Below are 20,824 nucleotides of genomic sequence, written 5' to 3'. Positions count from 1 at the left end.
CACACTAAGTTGAGCCACTTGTTTTACTGGCCACACACAAAGTTTTCGAGCTAGTATTCCTCACCAGTTTACCTAGTTATCTGGAAACCGTGTTGCAGTCGAAGTAGACCACTTTGAGGTCATCAGATTGGCAAGCACAAACACGGACATTTTCAACCGGCAAACACCATCACAACCAGAAATACCTCATAGGCCTTACACCTCAAGGAATTATCTTCAATTTCCAAGTGATGGGGCCACTTCCAGGGGCAAACATCGAACAGAGAAAAGTGTCCATCTCTGCAAACTGTTGCCTTGTGAACTGGTTTTAGCATATCATCAAATGAAAGCAAAAAATGTGGAAGGAATAAAGGTTGGCACACTTCAAAATCCATTGAATTGTGCCAACCCAATGGGTCCCACAACTAATGTGAACGATACCCATCAGTAGGGTGCTTCCATGCGAGGAAGTGACATTCTTCGACAAAGTTGTGATCATATCTGACCGTGTCCTATTGCAGTGTTTTCATAAGATAATGACAGCATAAAAGTATTGGAGGAAGACCAAGTATGGATTGGAGGAAATCGATCAAATATAGGTACAGTACGACCTAATTCCACTGAATCCTTGAGGAATGGAGGGCATTCCAGTTTGAAATGTTCAGAAATCTGAAATATTTGTTATTCAATAAAGTTTATTGCAAGGTTTTTTCCATGTGCAATGTTTGGATGAAAAAGTGTTGCAACCACAGACTGTTGGAACATGTACAGCATTGTCCTACATACATTTGAATGAAGAACCTCCTCAAGATACACAATAGGCTCTTGTCGTTCTTGTATACTGTCTTAGTGTTCTGGGACCAGTCCAGTTTGCTACCCAGGTCCACACACAGATTCTTTCAGGATTGCACCAGCTCAAACCTGGACACACCCTTCAAGGACACAGGAGTGACCACCCTTTTTTCTCAAAAAGCGCCACCGCTTTCTGGTTTTACCCACGTGGAGCTGTGGATGTTTCTAGCTGCACAACTCAGTAAAGGCATACATACGTTTTCAAACTACAATAGCTTTTGAAAATTGTTCTTTCTGATGGTTTTGTATTTACAATCTAAAATATTCACACAAGGATTGTCATCGTTGATTATAGCTCCACCTAGTGACCCACCATAACAGTTTAATTCCTAACGTTATTGTTACGAGCCAGCTGAATGGTTGGTGAGTGCTATAAAGTCATTTGTTATTGGTTGGCGTGCTGCCATTTGATTGGTAAGAAACAACAAGAGGGGCGTGGTTACATGTCAATGTTTATGTAGCCTGTTTAGACGCGACTGCGATTTTTCTTTAAGAAATATATCATTATCTATCCTTTGTCCTGTCTAGAAAATGCAACTGGATTACTAATTTTAGTGTTGTAACATACAAGCTCGCACAGCATTTGGAATGGATGGTGCCATTGGTTTAAAAGGATGTCGGAAAATTCGAGGCTCTCAGATAAGACATTTACTTGAGGCTAAGGATTTTTTCCTTTTCGATTGTGATGGAGTAATTTGGCATGGTGAAAAAGCGATAACGGGAGCTCCAAATGTGGTAAATACGTTGATTAAACAGGGCAAAGGTGTGTTTTTCGTAACAAATAATTCTACTAGGCCGCGCGAGAATTACGTTCACAAGTTCTGCCGACTGGGCTTCACCAACGTGAACCAAGAACAGATATTCAGCTCGTCCTACTGCTCTGCGATCTACTTGAGAGACGTGGCCAAGGTCCAGGGCAAGGTGTTTGTCATCGGATGCGAAGGAATCCGGAACGAGTTGAGAGAGGCAAACGTTCCCTACCTAGAGGAGGTCGACGAACCAGACGCCACCATTTACAACTGCGCCTTACCCACTGATGTCAAAGCGGTGTTAGTTGGTCATGATGATCAATTCACTTTTCTGAAATTAGCCAAAGCATCGTGCTTCTTGAAAGATCCAGACTGTTTGTTTCTTGCCACAGACAATGACCCTTGGCACCCATTGAAAGATGGAAGAATATTACCAGGTATACAAACGTATTCATAGACAGAGCAAGAGGCCTTACCAACCTCCCTGCTCTTTAAAGACATGTATCTAAAATCATTCACTGCAAGTTGCTTTGAATAAAAGCATCTGTTAAATGACAAGTGGTAAAGAGGATGGTTTAAATGCTGCCGCACAAATTCCAAGCCGCCATCTTGCTGCTTTAATATTGCTTTTATATATAATTAGAATAATAACAATTGGTTCTGTGGTTATTCCATAATTTGGCCAAGAAGCAGTTGGTACCACTATTATTTTATGAGATTTTATGACTGAAACACTTCCTCCAAATATGGTGAAATGAATAACATGAGGAAACTTTAATTGTCCCCCTTTCTTCCAACCACAGGCTCTGGATGCCTCACTGCAGCACTTGAAGTTGCCACCGGGCGAAAGGCTACAATCATTGGCAAGCCCAGCCGTTTCATGTTTGAGTGCATTTCCAGTCAATTCACAGGTGTGGACCCGGCCCAATGCCTGATGGTTGGGGACCGCCTGGAGACAGACATGCTGTTTGGCTCTAACTGTGGTCTGGAGACTATGCTCACCCTTACCGGCATATCTCAAATGGAGGAAGCTGAAGAATACAGCAGAAGTGAACAGTCCAACGAGCAGTGCTTTGTGCCAGACTATGTGGTCGACACCATTGCAGACTTCTTACCTGCTTTCGAAGAACTGGACTGACTGACTGAATGCATGGAGGTCTTCTACACTGTAAGGACGGTGGATGTTGTGATCTAATTCATTGCAATATGATCCTGTGTTCTGAATGGGCCAGGGGGGGGTCTGAATCAAATGGTTTGCTGGTGACACTGCACTGATTACATAAAATTATGATTGGTATGTAAAGAACTGTAACAGTGGTGTTATTTTACAATCGTATGTACATAGGCACAGATTTTTGTGAATTCATTACAGCAAGAATAGTATATGCTGCAGTTCCAAGACAGTCCTATTGTTCCCAATACCTCAGCATTGACGGCTGTTGTGCCAAGTTGTGGCTTTATAATATCTTAGTTAGTGTTCCTTTGAGTGCGCTCACTGGTTCAAACTGGATCATGGGTTGTGTGTAATATGAACTGTTTTGTGAGGGCACATATCTGCCTGTATTGTTTTTGAACTGTGATGGCCCTAAAGGAAAAGCAACATACTTAGGGATGTGGAATTTTCTTTTTAATTAGTTTTAGAATAGTATTTTTCCTTATTCAAAACTGCGCCGCAAGATGATAAAAATTTGGTCTGGCTATTGTACGGTTGTAATCTGACATGTGCATGTCTCAACTTTTGTTAATTCTTGTGCCAATATTAACATGGGTTATGAATCAGTTCATTACTTTCTAAGAAGACACGGGACAGACTTGCCAGTTGTAATAGCCTATGTTCATGTCTTAGCTCAACTAGCACAATAAATATCCTGTGTCACAAATGTTTGTCCATCTTGCAGAAGAAATGAAAGAAAGTGATAAATGTCCCAAATATTGTAGAGTAAAGTACACAGAAAAAATCCAATGCATAAATCCAAGATAAACTTAAATATTTTAATCATTCAAAATCAGCATTTAATGTAAATGCATTCCCAGTATATTTGCTTTCTTCCTTAGCCCCAATCCCTGCAGAAACACTCAACAATAATACTCTGGACAGATTATTGCAATGGAACTAACCAACAGCTTAAACATCTGTTAACCCTTTTTGTCTTAAATGTACTCCAGCCTTTACATTGTATCTAGCTATTGGCTTCAGAAGGGTAAAACAGGCCTTATTGAATGCTTTATACTGTAATTGGAAAACAATGGAGTGCAGTTTGTCCAGCTATTGGTCCAAGAGTAAAAATAAATGATAGAATGCCTGACTGTGTCTGGGAGAACATGATGGGAATTGAATCTCCTGTACAATTTAGACACAAGACAAGCATAAAGTCTATACAATGTTTAAGAAACACATTTAATATGTACATTTTCAACATGAATCATCTCATACATTATTCTGCATTATGTCTGTGATGCATTGTGGCAGAAGGTGTCCTTGTGATGTAAAATAATGTTGAAAAGAAGAGCTGATTTCTGCAGATAAGGTCTATTTAATGTTCGCACTGTGCCATAGTTCACTCCGGCCCACCACGCTGTGGAAATTCAAAAAGAAAGTTAGAAAGCAGAATTCACGAGAGGTTTTGTTAAATACACAAATTACAAATAGCTTTAGTTCCCCAGATGACACAAAGCATATTCCACGCATGAAGGGGTGAATTATACTTCAGTGTCAAATAGCAAATGGAGGGAGCAGGGGGTGTTCACGCCATTTCAAGCATTTTGTCAATTACAATTAGAAAACGGTAGAAACTTGAAGTAGGAAGAGGGATTGTTTGACCCCTCTTGCTGGAGATCTGTTTGGGATAAACCTGTGACAAGTCGCAGACCTTTCGTGACTATTCCACACAGAGGTAGAACTTATTTAGTGTCTTTATAAATGTTTAGTGGCCTTACTAATCATTTAATAACTAATCTTGTGGCTTTATCCTCACAAGATGGTAAACCACAAGAAGCGTGGCTTTCAGCTTTCTAATTAAAGTGGGGCTCCATGGATCTTTGCACAAACATGGATACAAATACAACTCTACCGTTATTTAAAAACAGTAAAATATGCTCTTTGGAGGCAGAAAAGTTGCACTCATCAAGCACAGACGGAGAGGGGCTGACCTGGATGTACTCCATCTCCTCCACCACCATGGGTCTCCTACGATACCGCTGGGGTACCAGCTTGATAGAGGCCAGGGTGTCTGGGGATCCAGGAAGCCTAGTGAAAGGGACCGCAGGTCGGTAGGGAGGCGTTGTCCCTACCGACATGGAATTGGGAGGGCTCTGTTGTGCCATGTTCACTGCCAATACTTGTATTGCTTCAGAGGCTGCGAACAAAAGGGCAGAGAGGCATTTTTAGCACAATAAATGGCTGGGGTCTTGTCTGTGCTCGATATGAAAGACATGAACTTTCAAAAATATATTAATGCAACATATACAATACAGATAAATAATGATGCAACTATAAGCATAGTACAAACACTCTACATCAGGACAATTACAAAAATACACCAACTTACCATTAGGCTTTGCCACGCCTAGCCGGTCAGGAAACTTTATCAGAGGGGCACGGGGCCTGATAGCCTGAACAACAAATGACAAATTACAGCAGACATTATAGCACAACACATATTTTATCGGAAGGCATAGGTTGGTGAATGACTGGTTCGTTTGGTACATAATTTGCGTCAATAGAGGAAACATACTTAATAGAATATGTGAATCAAATATAGGCTACAACAACTGGTTCCCGTCAATCGAGTCTGAAAACTTGGTAAACAACTTGAAAAGTTGTCGATAATGGTTTCCATGGCATTAGCTTAACAATATCGATCTTCAACGATGACAGTCAATGATACATTAGCATTATCTGGCATAGACATTTAATTTGACATTGACTTTCTACTTCAGCCTTAGCCTAACCAAATTAAGCGTCTTGTATCTTCAACAACACAAAATTAATTGGCATAACATGCATACAGATCAACAAGGACACGGGCAAGGGTTGGCCATTCCGATACCTCCATCGATTCCGGTACCTTTTATTCATATTATAACAAGTAAATCACAAGACAATTGGTTCTGATGACGTTTGAAAAACATATCCTCAAATCGATTGACTACAAGCAGCGCATATTATGAAATAGGACGAGTATGAGAGCCATTAACGAGCCATACCTGAATTACACGGGCGGCAGGAGCTGCCATTTTGGAGCTGACTTTGCTACCCATGATGACCTCGTCCTTTAATTCCGGGTAGATCGCTGCAAGGGCCACAAACACCACAAGAGGGCAGCAGAGAAGCGTGATGACTCCTGACCGACACCTTCACAGATTATGGCTACCTTTTCTTTACTGCGTCCTTTTTTAAACTTGATGTGTAAACTGTTTGTAGTCTTGTTATTTTCATTGGCACGTTTGTAACGGCATTGGAAATATTCACAATGTGAAATAATGCTTCCAAATTGCAACCTATAGTCTATGGTCGAAACACACTAATAAGATACGCTAGCGAATATCATACAAAAGCCTCATCCGTATGACATTTCGAGGTTTAACATTAAACATATTTACCTTGCTTAAAATGTCTTTATTCGACAATGTCGTGACCTGGAGGTCGGTCAGTATCTGCTCAGGACATCCTATAAACAGGGTGTATAGCCTTACTGGATAGTGGATGAATAGAATAGATCCCGCTTGTCGTACTGCATCAAAATTGTGTTCTAAACCGTTAATTACGGACAATATTCATAAATGAATAGCCGATATAAGACAACCACAAGCTAGTAACTATAAAAGGCGCTTACGTTGCCATCCATTGATTATACCCACAGAGATACAATTCCACCCGGTCACGTGGTCCGATGGACGCTGCGTCTAGAAGATCACATGATCCCAGTGAGAATGTGCGAGACTACAGAACATAAAACAATGTGACTGAAATACATAAGATAACCAATGAATTTAATTGCCCCCTATATCCCAATGTGATATACGATATAACCTAAATACCAATGTAAATCTACAGTGAATATTGATAAATACAAATCCGTGCTTATCTTGATACAGTTGTTTTCTTCACTCAGTTATTAATTACTGAGCAATTAACAACTGCATCAAGATAAGAACGAATTTGTATGGAAGCAAGATTCATTCATAAGTCATTCGATTGTTTATAATCTCCAGGTTTGAAACCAATTTAATAATTGTGAAGTATTCTTAAATAGGGAGGGAGGCATAATTAAAAGCAGTAGTGGCAATTTTCACTCCGTTCCAATGGCCAAGAAATCAGAGAAACGCAAATTTCACAAAAGTGTATTTTATTACAGCAAATGGTCCAGAAGCTACATTGGCTCGTTCCAAATTGGAAATGCAGTATGCATATGGAATTGCTTTAACATCAGCGCAGCTGATTTATATATTTTTCGTTTTTTTCTAACAGTTTAGGAACTTGCCCTTGTAAATGGGAATGAGACAAGTGCTGCATTACCCAAATAGGATGACGTTACAGATGTACGGTCTGCTGTACGTACAAAACTGTAAACAGATCAGATTCACAACGGGCCCCTGGTAAGACAGTTCAGACTAAGGTAACTGAACAGCTTAATGGGTCTTGGCCTTCTCGAACAGGGGCTTGAGCTGCTCCTGGGTAGTGGCCTCCTTCTGCTGCATGAGGTCGGCGTGGCCCTTGGTGACGCCCCAGCCGTCAGGGCTGGCCATAGAGGGGCACAGGGGTCGTCCGGACGCTGGCTTCAGGCCCTCCCAGTAGTCACGACGAGCCCTTGAGAAAAATAAAATGAGGTCACACATCAGCTACAAATCCCATCTGTGCATTCATCTTTGCGTTATAAAAGTTCTGAGGGCACATATTCTTCTCACCTGGCTCTGACCCATGGTTTGGTGTGCATCTCCAGGCCGGCGCCCCAGAGGCCGTGTTTCTCTGAGGCGGCGGGCAGGCATCCCCTCTCGGTGGCCAGCTCCTCCGCCACGGCCCTGATGTGGTAGGGCTCGAAGCCGCAGCAGCCGCCGATGAAGCGGATGCCCACGTTGTAGGCCTCCCTGGCGTACTGGTGCATGTCCCAACGGGTCAGGATCCTGGGCTCCAGTCCTATATTACACAAACCAGATCATGTCTCTGCCCCTGGGTAATGTGGTGAAGGCTCCAGTAGAGGGCGACCTGCAGCAAGTTTAATACCAGCGCATGCATGCCTGTGTCATACACAACCAGTATAACCATTTTATAATAGAACAAGTTTGTGTTGTGGAAATATTGAAACATATGGAAAGCTAACCGAAGGGGAACTCTGGCAGATCGATGAATCCCTGGCAGCTGCAGTCAGGGGTGTGGAAGGCCAAAGGCTGCACCATATAGTGGGCCTTAAGACCAGCCTTCTCCACGGCATCCTTCATCATCTTCACAGTCTTCACACAGGTCATGGGGTCAAAGTGGCAGTTGATTCCCACAATCTCGGCACCTGGAGGGCCAGAGATAGTTCAACTTTAACCTTGGGATACAGTCAGACCCCTCCTGTTTTCACTGTCTCTTAGTGCAAAATAGAAAGGCCCTCCTTGCAGAGAGTTGTTCATGTCTACAGGCCTCATTGTGAGAGGTTTGACCCACCAGCCTTCACCAGCCTCACGGCACAGTCACCGGGGGTGACCCCGTGCATGTCCCCGTCCGGTCCGATGCACATGGAGGCGGCCACCGGCTTCCCTGTCTCTTTCAGCGTCTGTACAGCCCACTCCGCCTCTTCAACATGCTCAAAGTACTGCAGGCAGGAGACAGATAAGTTAGCAAAACACAGACCAGCCGCCAACCCAGCTCATCTGCAATGGGTCTTAAAGACCACCAACAACCAGCAAAAAACTGGTTCTAGGATGGGATGCATTTGCTGTACCTCAGCGATCAGGAAGTCCACGTCTTTCTTAACAAACACGTCCAGCTGCTTCTTGAAGATGGCCTTCACCTCCGTTTCACTCTTGCAACTCAGATAAGAGGGAGTCTGGCAGACACCCCCGGCCACCAGACCGTCACCCTCATTGGCCACCTCGCGAGCCAGGTCACACGCCGCCTCGTTGATTTGGGCTCCCTGGAAACATAATTCAGGAACGAGGAAACAGCTTGAGCCAACGACGACGCTACTAGTAGGATACACATGACTGACACAGTAAACCAGGTCTGAATCTGAATCTGAATTGTTTTCTTATTGTACAAGTACACATGAGTACAATTCTTATGCTTGGTACCTCAACACACACATAGCAGCAAAAATACATTATAAAGTGGTATTGGTACCAGCCACGGTTGATTTGTAGTGCAAAAGTCAGGTCCTATACAATTGGGATCTAAATGCATTTCGATCCACAATATTGTTTTAATTGTTCCTTCCAGCAACCTACTGTGAAGCCAAGCTGGTTGCCCCTGTTCTCCAGTTTGTCATCACTGGCGTAGAAGGTGAATGTCTGCATAACGTTGGCCCCAGCCCTCAGGAACTCCCTGTGCAGCTGTCGCACTGAAGAAAAACAAATAAATAGACAAATGTCTTTCTGACTGCAGTGCAGATGATCTATTGTCACGGAATTTATTGGAACATAACATGGAAATATAAAAATGTCAACCCTGAAGTTTATCTAGTAATTGAATATATACATTTGTATCATTTTTGTTATTGTCCTCCCTACCTGCTTCTGGGTGCTCTGCAGCGGCTTCAGGGGTCCATGGTCCTGCCTTGACGTAGCCCCTCTTCTCCAGGGCGAACACAAAACCACCATCTCCAATGACCACCTCGCCAGCGGCAAGGCGCTCCAAGATACCCTGAAATGATAATACCAGTTACATTGCGGTTTTTCTTGGAGAGTGCATGTTGCAAGCCAAGTCCGCTTATAAATCGGCGGTAACGCGCGCTTGCATGAAGTATGCCACGTGCTGTGCAAATAAGCTACTGCAATTTTAGGTTAAGATTATTTTGAAAAATTAAAAAAGTAGGCTATGGTGTTTGGGAAACACATTTGAGTGTCTAAAACAGAGTCAGCAGATTGTAATGCTGTTTGAAAACAGCTGCTCCTAATGATGCATTGGACTTACGCATATGGACTAAGTGTGATAACGATGGATTCATCATCAAAGTAAATGTTAATTCTGAAGACAACAAACGAGTGCATCGATCGGTCCTACAGAGAAACGTCTGCCTTTTGCTGTGCTAGACGACATTTATCAGAGATCGAAACAAGATCGATACATCAAATAAAGATAAATGACATTCAAAAAAAATTCGTATCGAGCTTGATGCTTTAAAAAGTAACCCGACAGGCTGTTAAAGGGCTGAAATGTGCAGACCATACACATACCTTTTTTCCTGAGGGTGCCATCCTTCCAAACCCTGACAACTGTGGCTGAAGTGTATTTGGGTTCAGTCAGACGGCCTATATATCCAAGTGTGCTAGGGGAGGGGTCGGACAACACACTTCTGATTGGCAAGATGCAAGTTGCACAACCTCATGTTCATTACCCTCCCGGTTCTTGTTGAATGGGGGTATTGTAAGTTATTTTTCTGAGGCTTTTTCTGGGTATAGGTTAGTTTATCTGCAACCCTGTTTTTAACAGATTTTCTTTAATTACTGGCACTGAGAAAACATATTAAAGCTCTTATAAAGTTATTTTAATTATGTTACCTGCATTTGCTACACAACCCTATCTGCCTTTTAAAATATTATGATCATATTATGCAATCAATACTGAATTATGGGTGGCTGTTATGGAGTGCAACACAAATAACAATAACGTCACATTAAACACACTGCAATACAAAGCATTATTAAATTCAGTTTATTTCTTGGTAATTCACAGTGTTGCTGGCTGTTACAAGTGCTTTGGTCCATAATTCAAACGGAGTAGAGCTTCCCTTTCCCTGCTTCGTCCAGCTTCTCTTGCCTCTATTAATTTCACAGATTAGAGACGAGATTCTTCTTGTTCTTGTTTTTGTTTTTGTTTCCCCTCTGCTGCTCGGCCCTCCTCACGTGGATTTGGCCTTCTTCTGCAGCTCCACCACGTGCTTCATCTCCTGGCTGCTGGTGGCCTCCTTGTGCTGCAGGAGGTCTGCATGCCCCTTGGTCACGCCCCATCCCTCTGGCGTGGACATGGACGGGCACAGGGGACGTCCTGACGCAGGCTTGAGCTGCTCCCAGTAATCCCGACGGGCCCTGGGTAGACACAGATGTACCGCAGACGGTGAGTCCCCAATGTGATGGTCACATGACCCTTTCATCTTTTGCACACATCTTTTGCAAAGACATACACAGTAAAAGACAGTATCATGAACCACGGTGCATCGTTACATCTCCTGTGCTCAACACAATATAATGAGCCGCTTTCAAGCTGTGGTTCTCCTTGCTCCTCTGAGTGTCTGCGTTGGATGATCTTTTAGGCGCAACCCACCTGGCTCTGACCCACGGTTTGGTGTGCATCTCCAGGCCGGCGCCCCACATGCCGTGTTTCTCTGAGGCAGCGGGTAGGATGCCCCTCTCGGTGGCCAGCTCCTCCGCCACGGCCCTGATGTGGTAGGGCTCGAAGCCGCAGCAGCCCCCGATGTAGCGGATGCCCACGTTGTAGGCCTCCCTGGCGTATGCATGCATGTCCCAACGGGTCAGGATCCTGGGCTCCAGTCCTATAAGTAGACGAAAAGTCAAACCCAGATCCAGCAGTCCTACTCTGTTGTAGCGATCTTCTGGGTCAAAGGAGAAAACTCATTTGCGCGATTGGATGATGTTTTCAGAAGAGATCTTACATGTGTTTTAATTGTGTTCCTGAAGTGGCAAGACTAAACAGTGTAGGTTTAAATTCTTAACAGATATATCTATATTATTGACAGTTTATAACGGCTGCCGATTGCTTGCTTACAGATTCCCACCTACAAAAACATCATTGGTCGAAACAAAAATGACACAAGAGAAAGTGAATTGCCTGTTTTGGACCGACAGTCTATTTGGATTTTAAAAAGTCTGATTTGTGATTGATGATTGTTGTGTAGTAATGTACTCTACCGAAGGGGAACTCTGGCAGATCGATGAATCCTTGGCAGTTGCAGTCAGGGGTGTGGAAGGCCAAAGGCTGCACCATATAGTGGGCCTTAAGACCAGCCTTCTCCACGGCATCCTTCATCATCTTCACAGCCTTCACACAGGTCATGGGGTCAAAGTGGCAGTTGACTCCCACAATCTGGGCCCCTGAAAATACAGGAGACATCGGTTTAAGGAAGTAAATAGAAAAGGAAATAGATTTAGGGGAGACTTGTGCAATGAAATGTGCAGAGTTCAACCTCAATGTAAACCGAGTTCATTTCTCCTGCCGTTCAGATTGATACAGCTTTATGAGTATTCTCACAACCAGTGAGCCAAAACACAAGGGATGAGGGATGTACACACCGGCCTTGACCAGCCTCACGGCACACTCTCCTGTGGAGACGCCGTGCATGTCTCCCTCGGGTCCGATGCACATGTTGGCAGCCACCGGCTTGCCGCTGGCCTTCAGCACCTGGACGGCCCACTCAGCCTCCTCCACATGCTCGAAGTACTGCAAGGCGGGCCACCACAACACGATCAGTTTTCTCTTTATAATTTGGCTGAACTTTTAAAATGATAATATGTGGAGAATAACAACATTGACATGTGCTCTAGAGTCTAAAACACATTCTGTCATGTCGACGCCAACTTAAAGGCTGCATGGATTCAGGTCTACTCTGACTCTGCAGCAAACATATAGACATCTTTTTTTCTTTTTTTTGAGAGCATCACTTTTTGAGGCAGGGTGGGTTTTGGAGTAGGGAGAATGGAGGAGTGGGGAACAGAGTGTTCTGTTCCTGTTTACACTATGAGGAAAATAAATGTTCCTCAGAATGGAGCACTCTGTGGGACACAGTGTCCTCAAAGTGAGGACACTGTGTCCCACAGAATGAAGACCTCAGAATGGAGCACTCTGAGGAACAGCGTCTTTCAGAATAACGTCCTCAGAATAGCGCACTCTGAGGAACAGTGTCTCTCAGGATAACGTTTTCAGAATAGAGCACTCTGAGGAACACAGTGTTTCTTCTGAATAAAGATCTCAAAATTGAGTACTCTACATCAAAATTGAGACGAGCTAGCTTGAAATCGCAAATCTTACATATTGTAGCTTCTAATATGCACAATAATGATATACTATGTAACTCTCTCTGTGCTCCTATACCTCGGCAATCATGAAGTCCACATTCTTCTTCATGAAGACATCCAGCTGTTTCTTGAAGATCGCCTTGACTTCAGTCTCGCTCTTGCAACTAAGGTAGGAGGGGGTCTGGGAGACTCCGCCCGCCACCAGGGCATCTCCCTCATTGGCCACCTCTCTGGCAAGGTCGCAGGCTGCCTCGTTCACCTGTGCACCCTGGGAGAAGGACAGAGGTCCAGAGGTCATTGATGATGGCATTGACCTATGCCAATCATAATAATTTATCTTGAAATAAGCCATTTATTTCTCTATCTTTTGTTCTCACAGTGATCTTCAGGGCCTGACCCCTGTTCTCCAGTTTGTCATCACTGGCGTAGAAGGTGAAGGTCTGCATGACGTTTGATCCTGCCCTCAGGAACTCCCTGTGCAGTTGGCGGACTGTGTGTGTGTGAGCATACAGGTGGCATGTTAAGAATGAAACAACACAATGCTATATGTGTAGAGCTGTGTCTCATGGGATCAATGGCAGTGTCTCTCCTGCACGTGTGTGACCGTGTGTCTGTGTGTGCCTCTTGCTTTCATGTGCATCTGTGGTTTGGGAATTACCTGTGTGAATATGTGCCTGCATGTATGTGTGTATTTCTTACCAGACTCAGGGTGTGTGTGGGCAGCCTCAGGAGTCCAGGGGCCAGCCTTGACGTAGCCCCTCTTCTCCAGAGCGAAGACAAAGCCTCCATCGCCAATCACCACCTCTCCAGCGTTCAGACGCTCAAGGATCCCCTGTGGGCAGGCACAGACACACAGAGACAAAGTCACTTTCTCCGGTCACAAACACACAAATGCCCCAGAACAAGGTGGTAGGGCATAAGTAAAATATTAGAAGTGTGCAGATGAGTGAGGCGTATATGTTTAATGTAATAGATAATAGTGTATAAAGATTGCTACAGATTATTGTAACATTGGAAGATGCCATTTGAGGTTGGATATGGTGAGACCTAGTTGGTGACTGGGAGGGAGGGTACACCCATACCGCGACCCCTTCTTAAAGCCCACACCAATGGTTCACACACACACACACACACACAAACATACCCCCGAGAAATGCATACACACTTTTCCCTGACAGTGCTCTTCTCCATCGATGGTGCAGATGACTAAATGCATACATCGGCCCACTTACCTTCTTGCCTGGTGCCATGTCTCTATCTCAGCCTCAGTTACAGTGCCAAGCACTTGGTAGCAGCACAACCGTGTTTGGTGACCCAGCGAGTAGAGAACATGGTCCACTGGTCCCCTCTTATAGTGGAGGGGTGACGTCCCCGCGCCAGGCCTCTTCCGTCAATGATTGACCCGCGGTTTGGTTGGACGTTGCTCAACGGCGTCATGTCAGCGAGCTATGAGGGGGCAGCGTGATTGGCGATCATGGGGAATGTCAGAATTAAATAAGAATCAAAGAGATTAGTTAGAATAAATAAATTCGACTTACTGTAGACCTGACTTCAGATTTCTGAGGCTTAATGTTGATAATGTCTGATATGTGGTGCTGACTGCAGTTGAATTAGTTGCAGGAGAATTGTGGTGTATCAAATTGTTGGTTATTATTTTTACTTCTTCTGTCAAAGGCACCGATTACATTATATGTTGACAAAAACTTTTGACAGAGGTTAGCACACAAACACACACACACAGACACAGACACACACAGACAGACACACACACACACACACACACACACACACACACACACACACACACACACACACACACACACACACACACACACACACACACACACACACACACACACACACACACACACATACACTCAAACAGATGGTTCTCAGGTTTATTAGCCTCTTTGTGGTGTTAAACTATTCCCATTTGGCCTCCCTGTGTTTAACAGGAGTCAAAAACTAAACTAAATTAAACAATGCACACAGATAAGTAAACTTCAACAAAGATGGACATAATCACAAGTTTAGTGACCTTCAGTGAGGCAGTGGTGGTGGTAATGCTGCCAGTACTGGAAGAATCCAGTTCAAAGGAGAATGTTGTTGGCAAACCTAGGCACTTTATCAACACAGGCAAAGTTCAGGAAGAGAAAGAAACTGCCCAAAAACATTTTTAAAAATCTATAGTCCAACTATAGGATGCAGATGCATTGATGGTATGTAGAAATGTATCATTTCTCTTCTAGAGTTTATTTTTAATTATAAGAAGCATGATCCAATAATCAACCAGAAATAGCATAATGTTCCCAAACATGGAATGAGTTGATTTGTCCTTCTTACTGTTGCTATTTTTGCAACAGTAATTTCATGATGTTCAACGGCTCACCTGATGATCTAAGATAGCTGAAAAAGAGCAAGAAGACTATGTTGGAATGAGCGTGTGTGTGTGTGTGTGTGTGTGTGTGTGTGTGTGTGTGTGTGTGTGTGTGTGTGTGTGTGTGTGTGTGTGTGTGTGTGTGTGTGTGTGTGTGTGTGTGTGTGTGTGTGTGTGTGGGTGTGAGTGTGTAATGCATGTGTGTATGCTGTGTATTGTGATTCTGGACATTTTGTAAATCTAGAGCAGACAGACGGACAGCAACTGGCCAACACACTTACCCAGCTGTTTCTTTATGGCCTCAGTATGAATCTAAATGGGAGTGTAAGTGGGCGTCTGTCTGTGTGTGTGTGGGTGTGGGTGTTTGTGTTTGTGTGTATGTTTGTACTACAGCTGTGCTGATCTTGCTATGAATGAAACTATTGTCTCCCGATCTCACTCCAGCAGCTCATGCTCCACATGTTGGGCTACTTGTTTTTTTCGGTTTTCCACGACTATATGTACTGCATGTATTTATTCATGTATGTATTATATTTTTTCCTTCTATTTGCATGATATTATTGTGTGGGTAAATGGAAAACATTAAAGAACTTGGCAATCTTCTTCCAATAGCATCATCATAAATATGCACTGCTTCCCTCGACAAATGCAGCAATGCACAGACTTATTGATATCAAATTGATATCTTATTGGTTTAAAACAATGTTTTAAACCAATGTTTATGGGCTCCTGAAACCGAAACCCACTACATAACTAAACATTCAACAGCTGGGAATGTTGAGGTCCTTGCATATAGTGAATCCAAACTTGGTTTTCCACACCTTCAATATTGTTACACATTGCCCCATATGGGACAATGGTTGAACAGAACACACACTCAACATCACCATTGCAACTCTTACCCCCGAGGCATAAGTACAAACTCCCATTGACTCATCACTAGTACTTAAATTAGGTAATTGAGTTATGTTTACTGCTTTAACTACCCAGTGGACCCCTGAACTACATTTTCGACCGGACTTGGATACTTGACACTGCTTTAACCATGCCCTCGTTTGTTGTCCTGTATGTTTTCGGACTCACATGTTTGGAATTCACTGTAACTTTTTACCATTCAAACAAATCAAATTTGAATTTGTATTTGAATTAAATTCAATTGAAATGCATTAAATAAATGTGATTCAATGAACGTGAGCCTGAACAAGTCTGCAACAGGCCTCCCTGTTGCCTCATCAGGACCTAGGGAGGTGAGGGGTGGGTGAGGTTAGTGTCAGTGGTCGAGGGGTCAACATGGCCATTTCTGTAAGCTTGAGTCATGCCCAAACACGGATCAACCTGACACCAATATATACTCACAATGAAGGATGTGTGTGAGATCAGATGGGTACCAAGAAGGCTATTGGTGGTATAGGAACTCTTGTGGTCACAGGGTAATTTAGGTCAATACATGTTCTCCTGCAATATAAGTTGACTGTGTTTTCCTTTTTCGACACACAGAAACACACATGCAGCTGCCATGATTCAAAGAATGTGAAAATCCTTTGATAACAAGAAACCTTCCCAGACTTACAAATTGCCTCCCTCCTTCAACAGAAAGATTAGCTGTTTATGTCTCTGTGTATGTGCATGTGTTACACCAATTACCAATATGTGTGAGTGTGTGTGTGTGTGTGTGTGTGTGTGTGTGTGTGTGTGTGTGTGTGTGTGTGTGTGTGTGTGTGTGTGTGTGTGTGTGTGTGTGTGTGTGTGTGTGTGTGTGTGTGTGTGTGTGTGAGTGTGTAGGTGCAATTCTGTGCATAAGTATGTGTGCGTGTGTGTGTGTGTGTGTGTGTGTGTGTGTGTGTGTGTGTGTGTTTGCGTATGTGCCTTTGTGTATGTCGTCTTGTGTGTATCTGTGTGTGTGTGTGTGTGTGTGTGTGTGTGTGTGTGTGTGTGTGTGTGTGTGTGTGTGTGTGTGTGTGTGTGTGTGTGTGTGTGTGTGTGTGCCTATGTATGCATGTGTGTGTGTGTCTGTGCCTATATGTGTGCCTGTGTGTGTGTTTATCAGTAAATGCATGTGCATGTGTTCATGTGTGGGCGCTCATGTTTGTGCATGAGCGTGCGTATGTTTTGCTGTACGGTGCACGTGTGTGTGTGTGTGTGTGTGTGTGTGTGTTTTTGTGCATATGTGTGCGCATGTGTGCGTATGATTGCCTGTTTGTCTGTGTGTGTGTGTGTGTGTGTGTGTGTGTGTGTGTGTGTGTATGTGTGTGTGCGTTGATAGCTAGAAATAACCCCGGTATGTTAGGGAACACCAGTGCTGACTCAGATCTCGAGTGTGGCAGATGCCTCGGATGAACACTAACCCTGTCTGGGCTACCACCAGAAGTCAACAAGGCTCCCAGCCCGACAGACCTGCAGCAGATGCTGCACTATCGCCCAAATACTAACACAATAGAAAGGAAGCGCTGTAAAAAGCAGGGCTGAATGTTATGCGTTTCATGAATCGTTGCTGTCCTCTTTCTTATCTACCCCCTTCCATTTCATACATCTAATACTCGTGTCCATGCAACAAGCTAGTCCACACACCAGACAAACTTTTTATGAATATTTAAATGTAAGAATTGTTTTTCTTATTTGAGGGCAATATATTGTACCGCTTTGACCCTATGGATTCTATTTCCACCGCCGGCATGCACGTATTCCCTTTCCCTCAACTATGCCTGCTGTTCCCTGCTGCCAGGCCTCTCCTGACAGCTGTAATAAGCAATGCTTTGCCTTGGAACAACTGGTTCGCGCAGGCTGGGACTAGAATCATCCCGGCTTTCCTGCTCAATTCGTAGTCTGCGCTGCAGGAGAAGGGATGGGGGGGACTGGGGTTATGGTTTTTGGTGCATGGTATCTTATGTATGTCATTGGTCAAGTCGAGTAGATTAGCAGTGGTTTTGTGACGGCGTGGCAGGTGGTTTATGGGTATTGGGACATGGGGGTTAAGCAGGCTGACAGAATTAAGAAATACTGTAAGGCTTGGTTTAAGCTGGTAGAGCTATCTGTGCTGCTATGCATCCCTCAGTAGAGAGAGGGTGTTACTAGCGAGAACCTCACTGGATTGGTAAATGAGTTAGACTGCCACTGCTTAAGAGGTGGTTAACCATTGACTTTCTGTTACGCTGATAAAAAAGAACCCGCTAGATTAGAACTGGCTACAAGTATGATGCAAGTGATGTGTGTGTGTAACTGTGTGGGTATATATGTGCTTGTGTGTTCTCACAAGGTACATGAAACAAAAGCCCACTATTCAGTACCGTAGAGGGTCGACTCCATAGGAACGTTGGAATTCTCTACTATGAAAGAGATGGTGTGTGGATCTGCATGCCTCTCTGAGAAGATAGAGATCCAGATAGACTCTTTACCTCTAAAGACCCCTAAAAACTCCACCTCTGCCTCTGCTCCAATCATGGCTCGGGTAGAATGAAGACATTGGGCTGAAACTGAGGTCAGAAACTGGGAAAGGTCAGAAAATACACAAACAAACTCACGCACACAGGCACGCACTCACACACACGAGACGTGCCACGCACACACACACACACACACACACACACACACACACACACACACACACACACACACACACACACACACACACACACACACACACACACACACACACACACACACACACACACACACACACACACACACTCTTTATGGATTGTGAATAACCTAGGTACCTTACTTTATAGGAATCGAAGAAAGAGATAGAAGAATTTTTTTTATTATTTTGAGTAGAAAGTAATGACGTTCTTTATACACAAGAGGGCCCCATTGCATAAAGTTAGCAGCATTGCGGTTAACTTTATGCAATTTCTGCATCAATGTAAATGCCCTTTGGCATTTTCCCATTAGAATATATAGCCACTTTCAAATACATTGAATATGTCGACACAGTTTGTCCACATTTGTGTTTCCCATTTCGACGTGAAAAGCTTTAAGGAACCTGTTTGGAAGATTATCTGTTTCTCTCCTCACCTCACAGACCCAGAGCAACGCCCCTTTATTTGCCCACATTTTCCCAATTAGGCCATGTCATTCAGTTAATCACTCCCTGTCCGGCCACAGACTATTTAAGCCGCACCTGTTACAACACCCCTTTCCTTTGTTCAGAGACGCTGAACACCTTGAGACCTGTGCCTTTGAACTCGTGTGCGTATAGGCCTACTAAGTGTGGATTTGTTTTGTGGATAATGAATTTCGTTATGTAGCCTTATAAGGCTTGTTGAACGATTTATTATTTAACTGAATTTGTGGCATTGCATTGTGGAGCTGAATGTTGTACATTTTGTTTGCTTCCTAGAAACCACACACATCCTACCTTAGCCACACACACATCCTACCTTAGACACACACACATCCTACCTTAGCCTACACGCACATCCTACCTTAGCCACACGCACATCCTACCTTAGCCACACACCATAGCCACACACGAGGATGGGATGATCAGAAATAGTCCCCACTCCTCCTCACAGTCATCCACCTCGCGATCGCCCTGCCCTATTAACCCTGGCCATCAGTTAGCTTAATCTCAGGCCCCTGCTACCTCTCAAGTCCCAGATTCATTTCGTCCTCAGCCCCCTTCCCTGCCCTGGCCCTTCTTTAATCCTCTTGCCTATAGTCAGGTCGCTGCCACCCCTCAATTCTCAGATTTACCTCATCCTCCGCCCACTGCCCAGCCCTGGCTCTCCTTTAATCCTTTGGCCTATAGTCAATGCCAGGCCATCTTTTAAGTCTCAGCCATCTCTGAAGTCTCAGCCTCCCATAACCCTGTGCTCAAACCTTGTCTTTCCCCATGACCCACTCTGCCCAGCTGGCGTACCATCCTCCGAATATGCAACTACAACACCTGACATCTGCACGCTCCTTCAGGGCCTCTAGCTCCCACTGTGGCCCATCTGCTGTCCTACAGACGGGTGAAAGGTCCCTCATTCCCTGATTTCACCAGAGAGGATGAAAGCCAGCACATGATGATGGCCCTATCCAATTTGATAGACCTGGGTGAGTCCGAGCAGTATAAATACCATATCTTATTGGATCATTTAAAGGTCGATCAGGCGAAGCATCTTGCACTTGCCTTTGTCCATGCCCTAGACTCCTTTTTGCCACCCCATGTAACCTGAAGGGGAGCTGCAAAAAATGCAATGGGAAACATCTGCGGGGCCTATGCGCAGTATCTATGGCGCTATGTGTACTCCCAGAACAACCTGGTGAACAAACAAAAAAAGGGAAAGTCACTGCCGGAGCTAGCTCAACCCTGCAGGAACCAAGGACCTGCCTTCCAGCTAGACGACCCTGACCCTGTGACCCCAACCTGCTGCTCATGGGGCGGCATAATGCCTCCCTCCCCCGGTATGTATCGTACGCAAGTCCTGTTGCCCGACTTATCCCTCTCTCTGCCCTACCTGAGCCTCCATGACCTCCCACTCTGGCAAATTTGCCATACAAATTTGAGGGCAGCTGTTTAGATGATTATCCGTTTCTCTCCTCACCTCACAGACATGTTTTACAGATGCGTCATTGAATCTGTAATTTCCTTTAGCCTGGTGTCCTGGTTCAGCAACCTACCCCTAAAAAATAAAAACTCACTGATTCCGATTGTGAGGTGGGCCAGTAGCCTAATTGGAGAGCCACAGCTGAACCTAGAAACCCTTCACAC

The 20,824-nt window shown here is 44.2% G+C and overlaps 4 protein-coding genes across 4 annotated transcripts; 1 reads left to right on the top strand and 3 right to left on the bottom strand.

Annotated features, from left to right (window-relative positions):
• The first annotated feature begins 1,233 nt into the window (after positions 1–1,233).
• On the top strand, positions 1,234–3,566 carry pdxp (pyridoxal (pyridoxine, vitamin B6) phosphatase). Its single transcript, XM_056591945.1, has 2 exons — positions 1,234–2,017; positions 2,384–3,566. The coding sequence occupies exons 1-2, from the start codon at positions 1,420–1,422 to the stop codon at positions 2,716–2,718; spliced, it is 933 nt and encodes a 310-aa protein (XP_056447920.1). The 5' UTR covers positions 1,234–1,419; the 3' UTR covers positions 2,719–3,566.
• A 415-nt stretch (positions 3,567–3,981) lies between these two features.
• mrps36 (mitochondrial ribosomal protein S36) lies at positions 3,982–6,495 on the bottom strand. Its single transcript, XM_056591946.1, has 6 exons — positions 6,416–6,495; positions 6,183–6,250; positions 5,787–5,872; positions 5,129–5,192; positions 4,731–4,936; positions 3,982–4,156 (listed from the first exon to the last, which is right to left on the bottom strand). The coding sequence occupies exons 3-6, from the start codon at positions 5,838–5,840 to the stop codon at positions 4,139–4,141; spliced, it is 342 nt and encodes a 113-aa protein (XP_056447921.1). The 5' UTR covers positions 5,841–5,872; positions 6,183–6,250; positions 6,416–6,495; the 3' UTR covers positions 3,982–4,138.
• A 416-nt stretch (positions 6,496–6,911) lies between these two features.
• LOC130383991 (betaine--homocysteine S-methyltransferase 1) lies at positions 6,912–10,062 on the bottom strand. Its single transcript, XM_056591943.1, has 8 exons — positions 9,957–10,062; positions 9,291–9,423; positions 9,009–9,121; positions 8,507–8,698; positions 8,230–8,377; positions 7,901–8,083; positions 7,488–7,716; positions 6,912–7,389 (listed from the first exon to the last, which is right to left on the bottom strand). The coding sequence occupies exons 1-8, from the start codon at positions 9,975–9,977 to the stop codon at positions 7,212–7,214; spliced, it is 1,197 nt and encodes a 398-aa protein (XP_056447918.1). The 5' UTR covers positions 9,978–10,062; the 3' UTR covers positions 6,912–7,211.
• A 342-nt stretch (positions 10,063–10,404) lies between these two features.
• LOC130383990 (betaine--homocysteine S-methyltransferase 1-like) lies at positions 10,405–14,094 on the bottom strand. The gene is made up of 8 exons (XM_056591942.1): positions 13,985–14,094; positions 13,452–13,584; positions 13,130–13,242; positions 12,829–13,020; positions 12,030–12,177; positions 11,649–11,831; positions 11,044–11,272; positions 10,405–10,808 (listed from the first exon to the last, which is right to left on the bottom strand). Exons 1-8 carry the CDS (start codon positions 14,000–14,002, stop codon positions 10,622–10,624), a joined length of 1,203 nt encoding a protein of 400 aa, XP_056447917.1. The 5' UTR covers positions 14,003–14,094; the 3' UTR covers positions 10,405–10,621.
• Positions 14,095–20,824: the final 6,730 nt, after the last annotated feature.

The sequence above is a fragment of the Gadus chalcogrammus genome, chromosome 6, assembly GCF_026213295.1.
Source record: "Gadus chalcogrammus isolate NIFS_2021 chromosome 6, NIFS_Gcha_1.0, whole genome shotgun sequence".
NCBI classification, from domain to species: Eukaryota; Metazoa; Chordata; class Actinopteri; order Gadiformes; family Gadidae; genus Gadus; species Gadus chalcogrammus.
The sequence above is the reverse complement of the archived record's forward strand: the minus strand, read 5'-3'. Positions and strand labels throughout refer to the sequence as shown.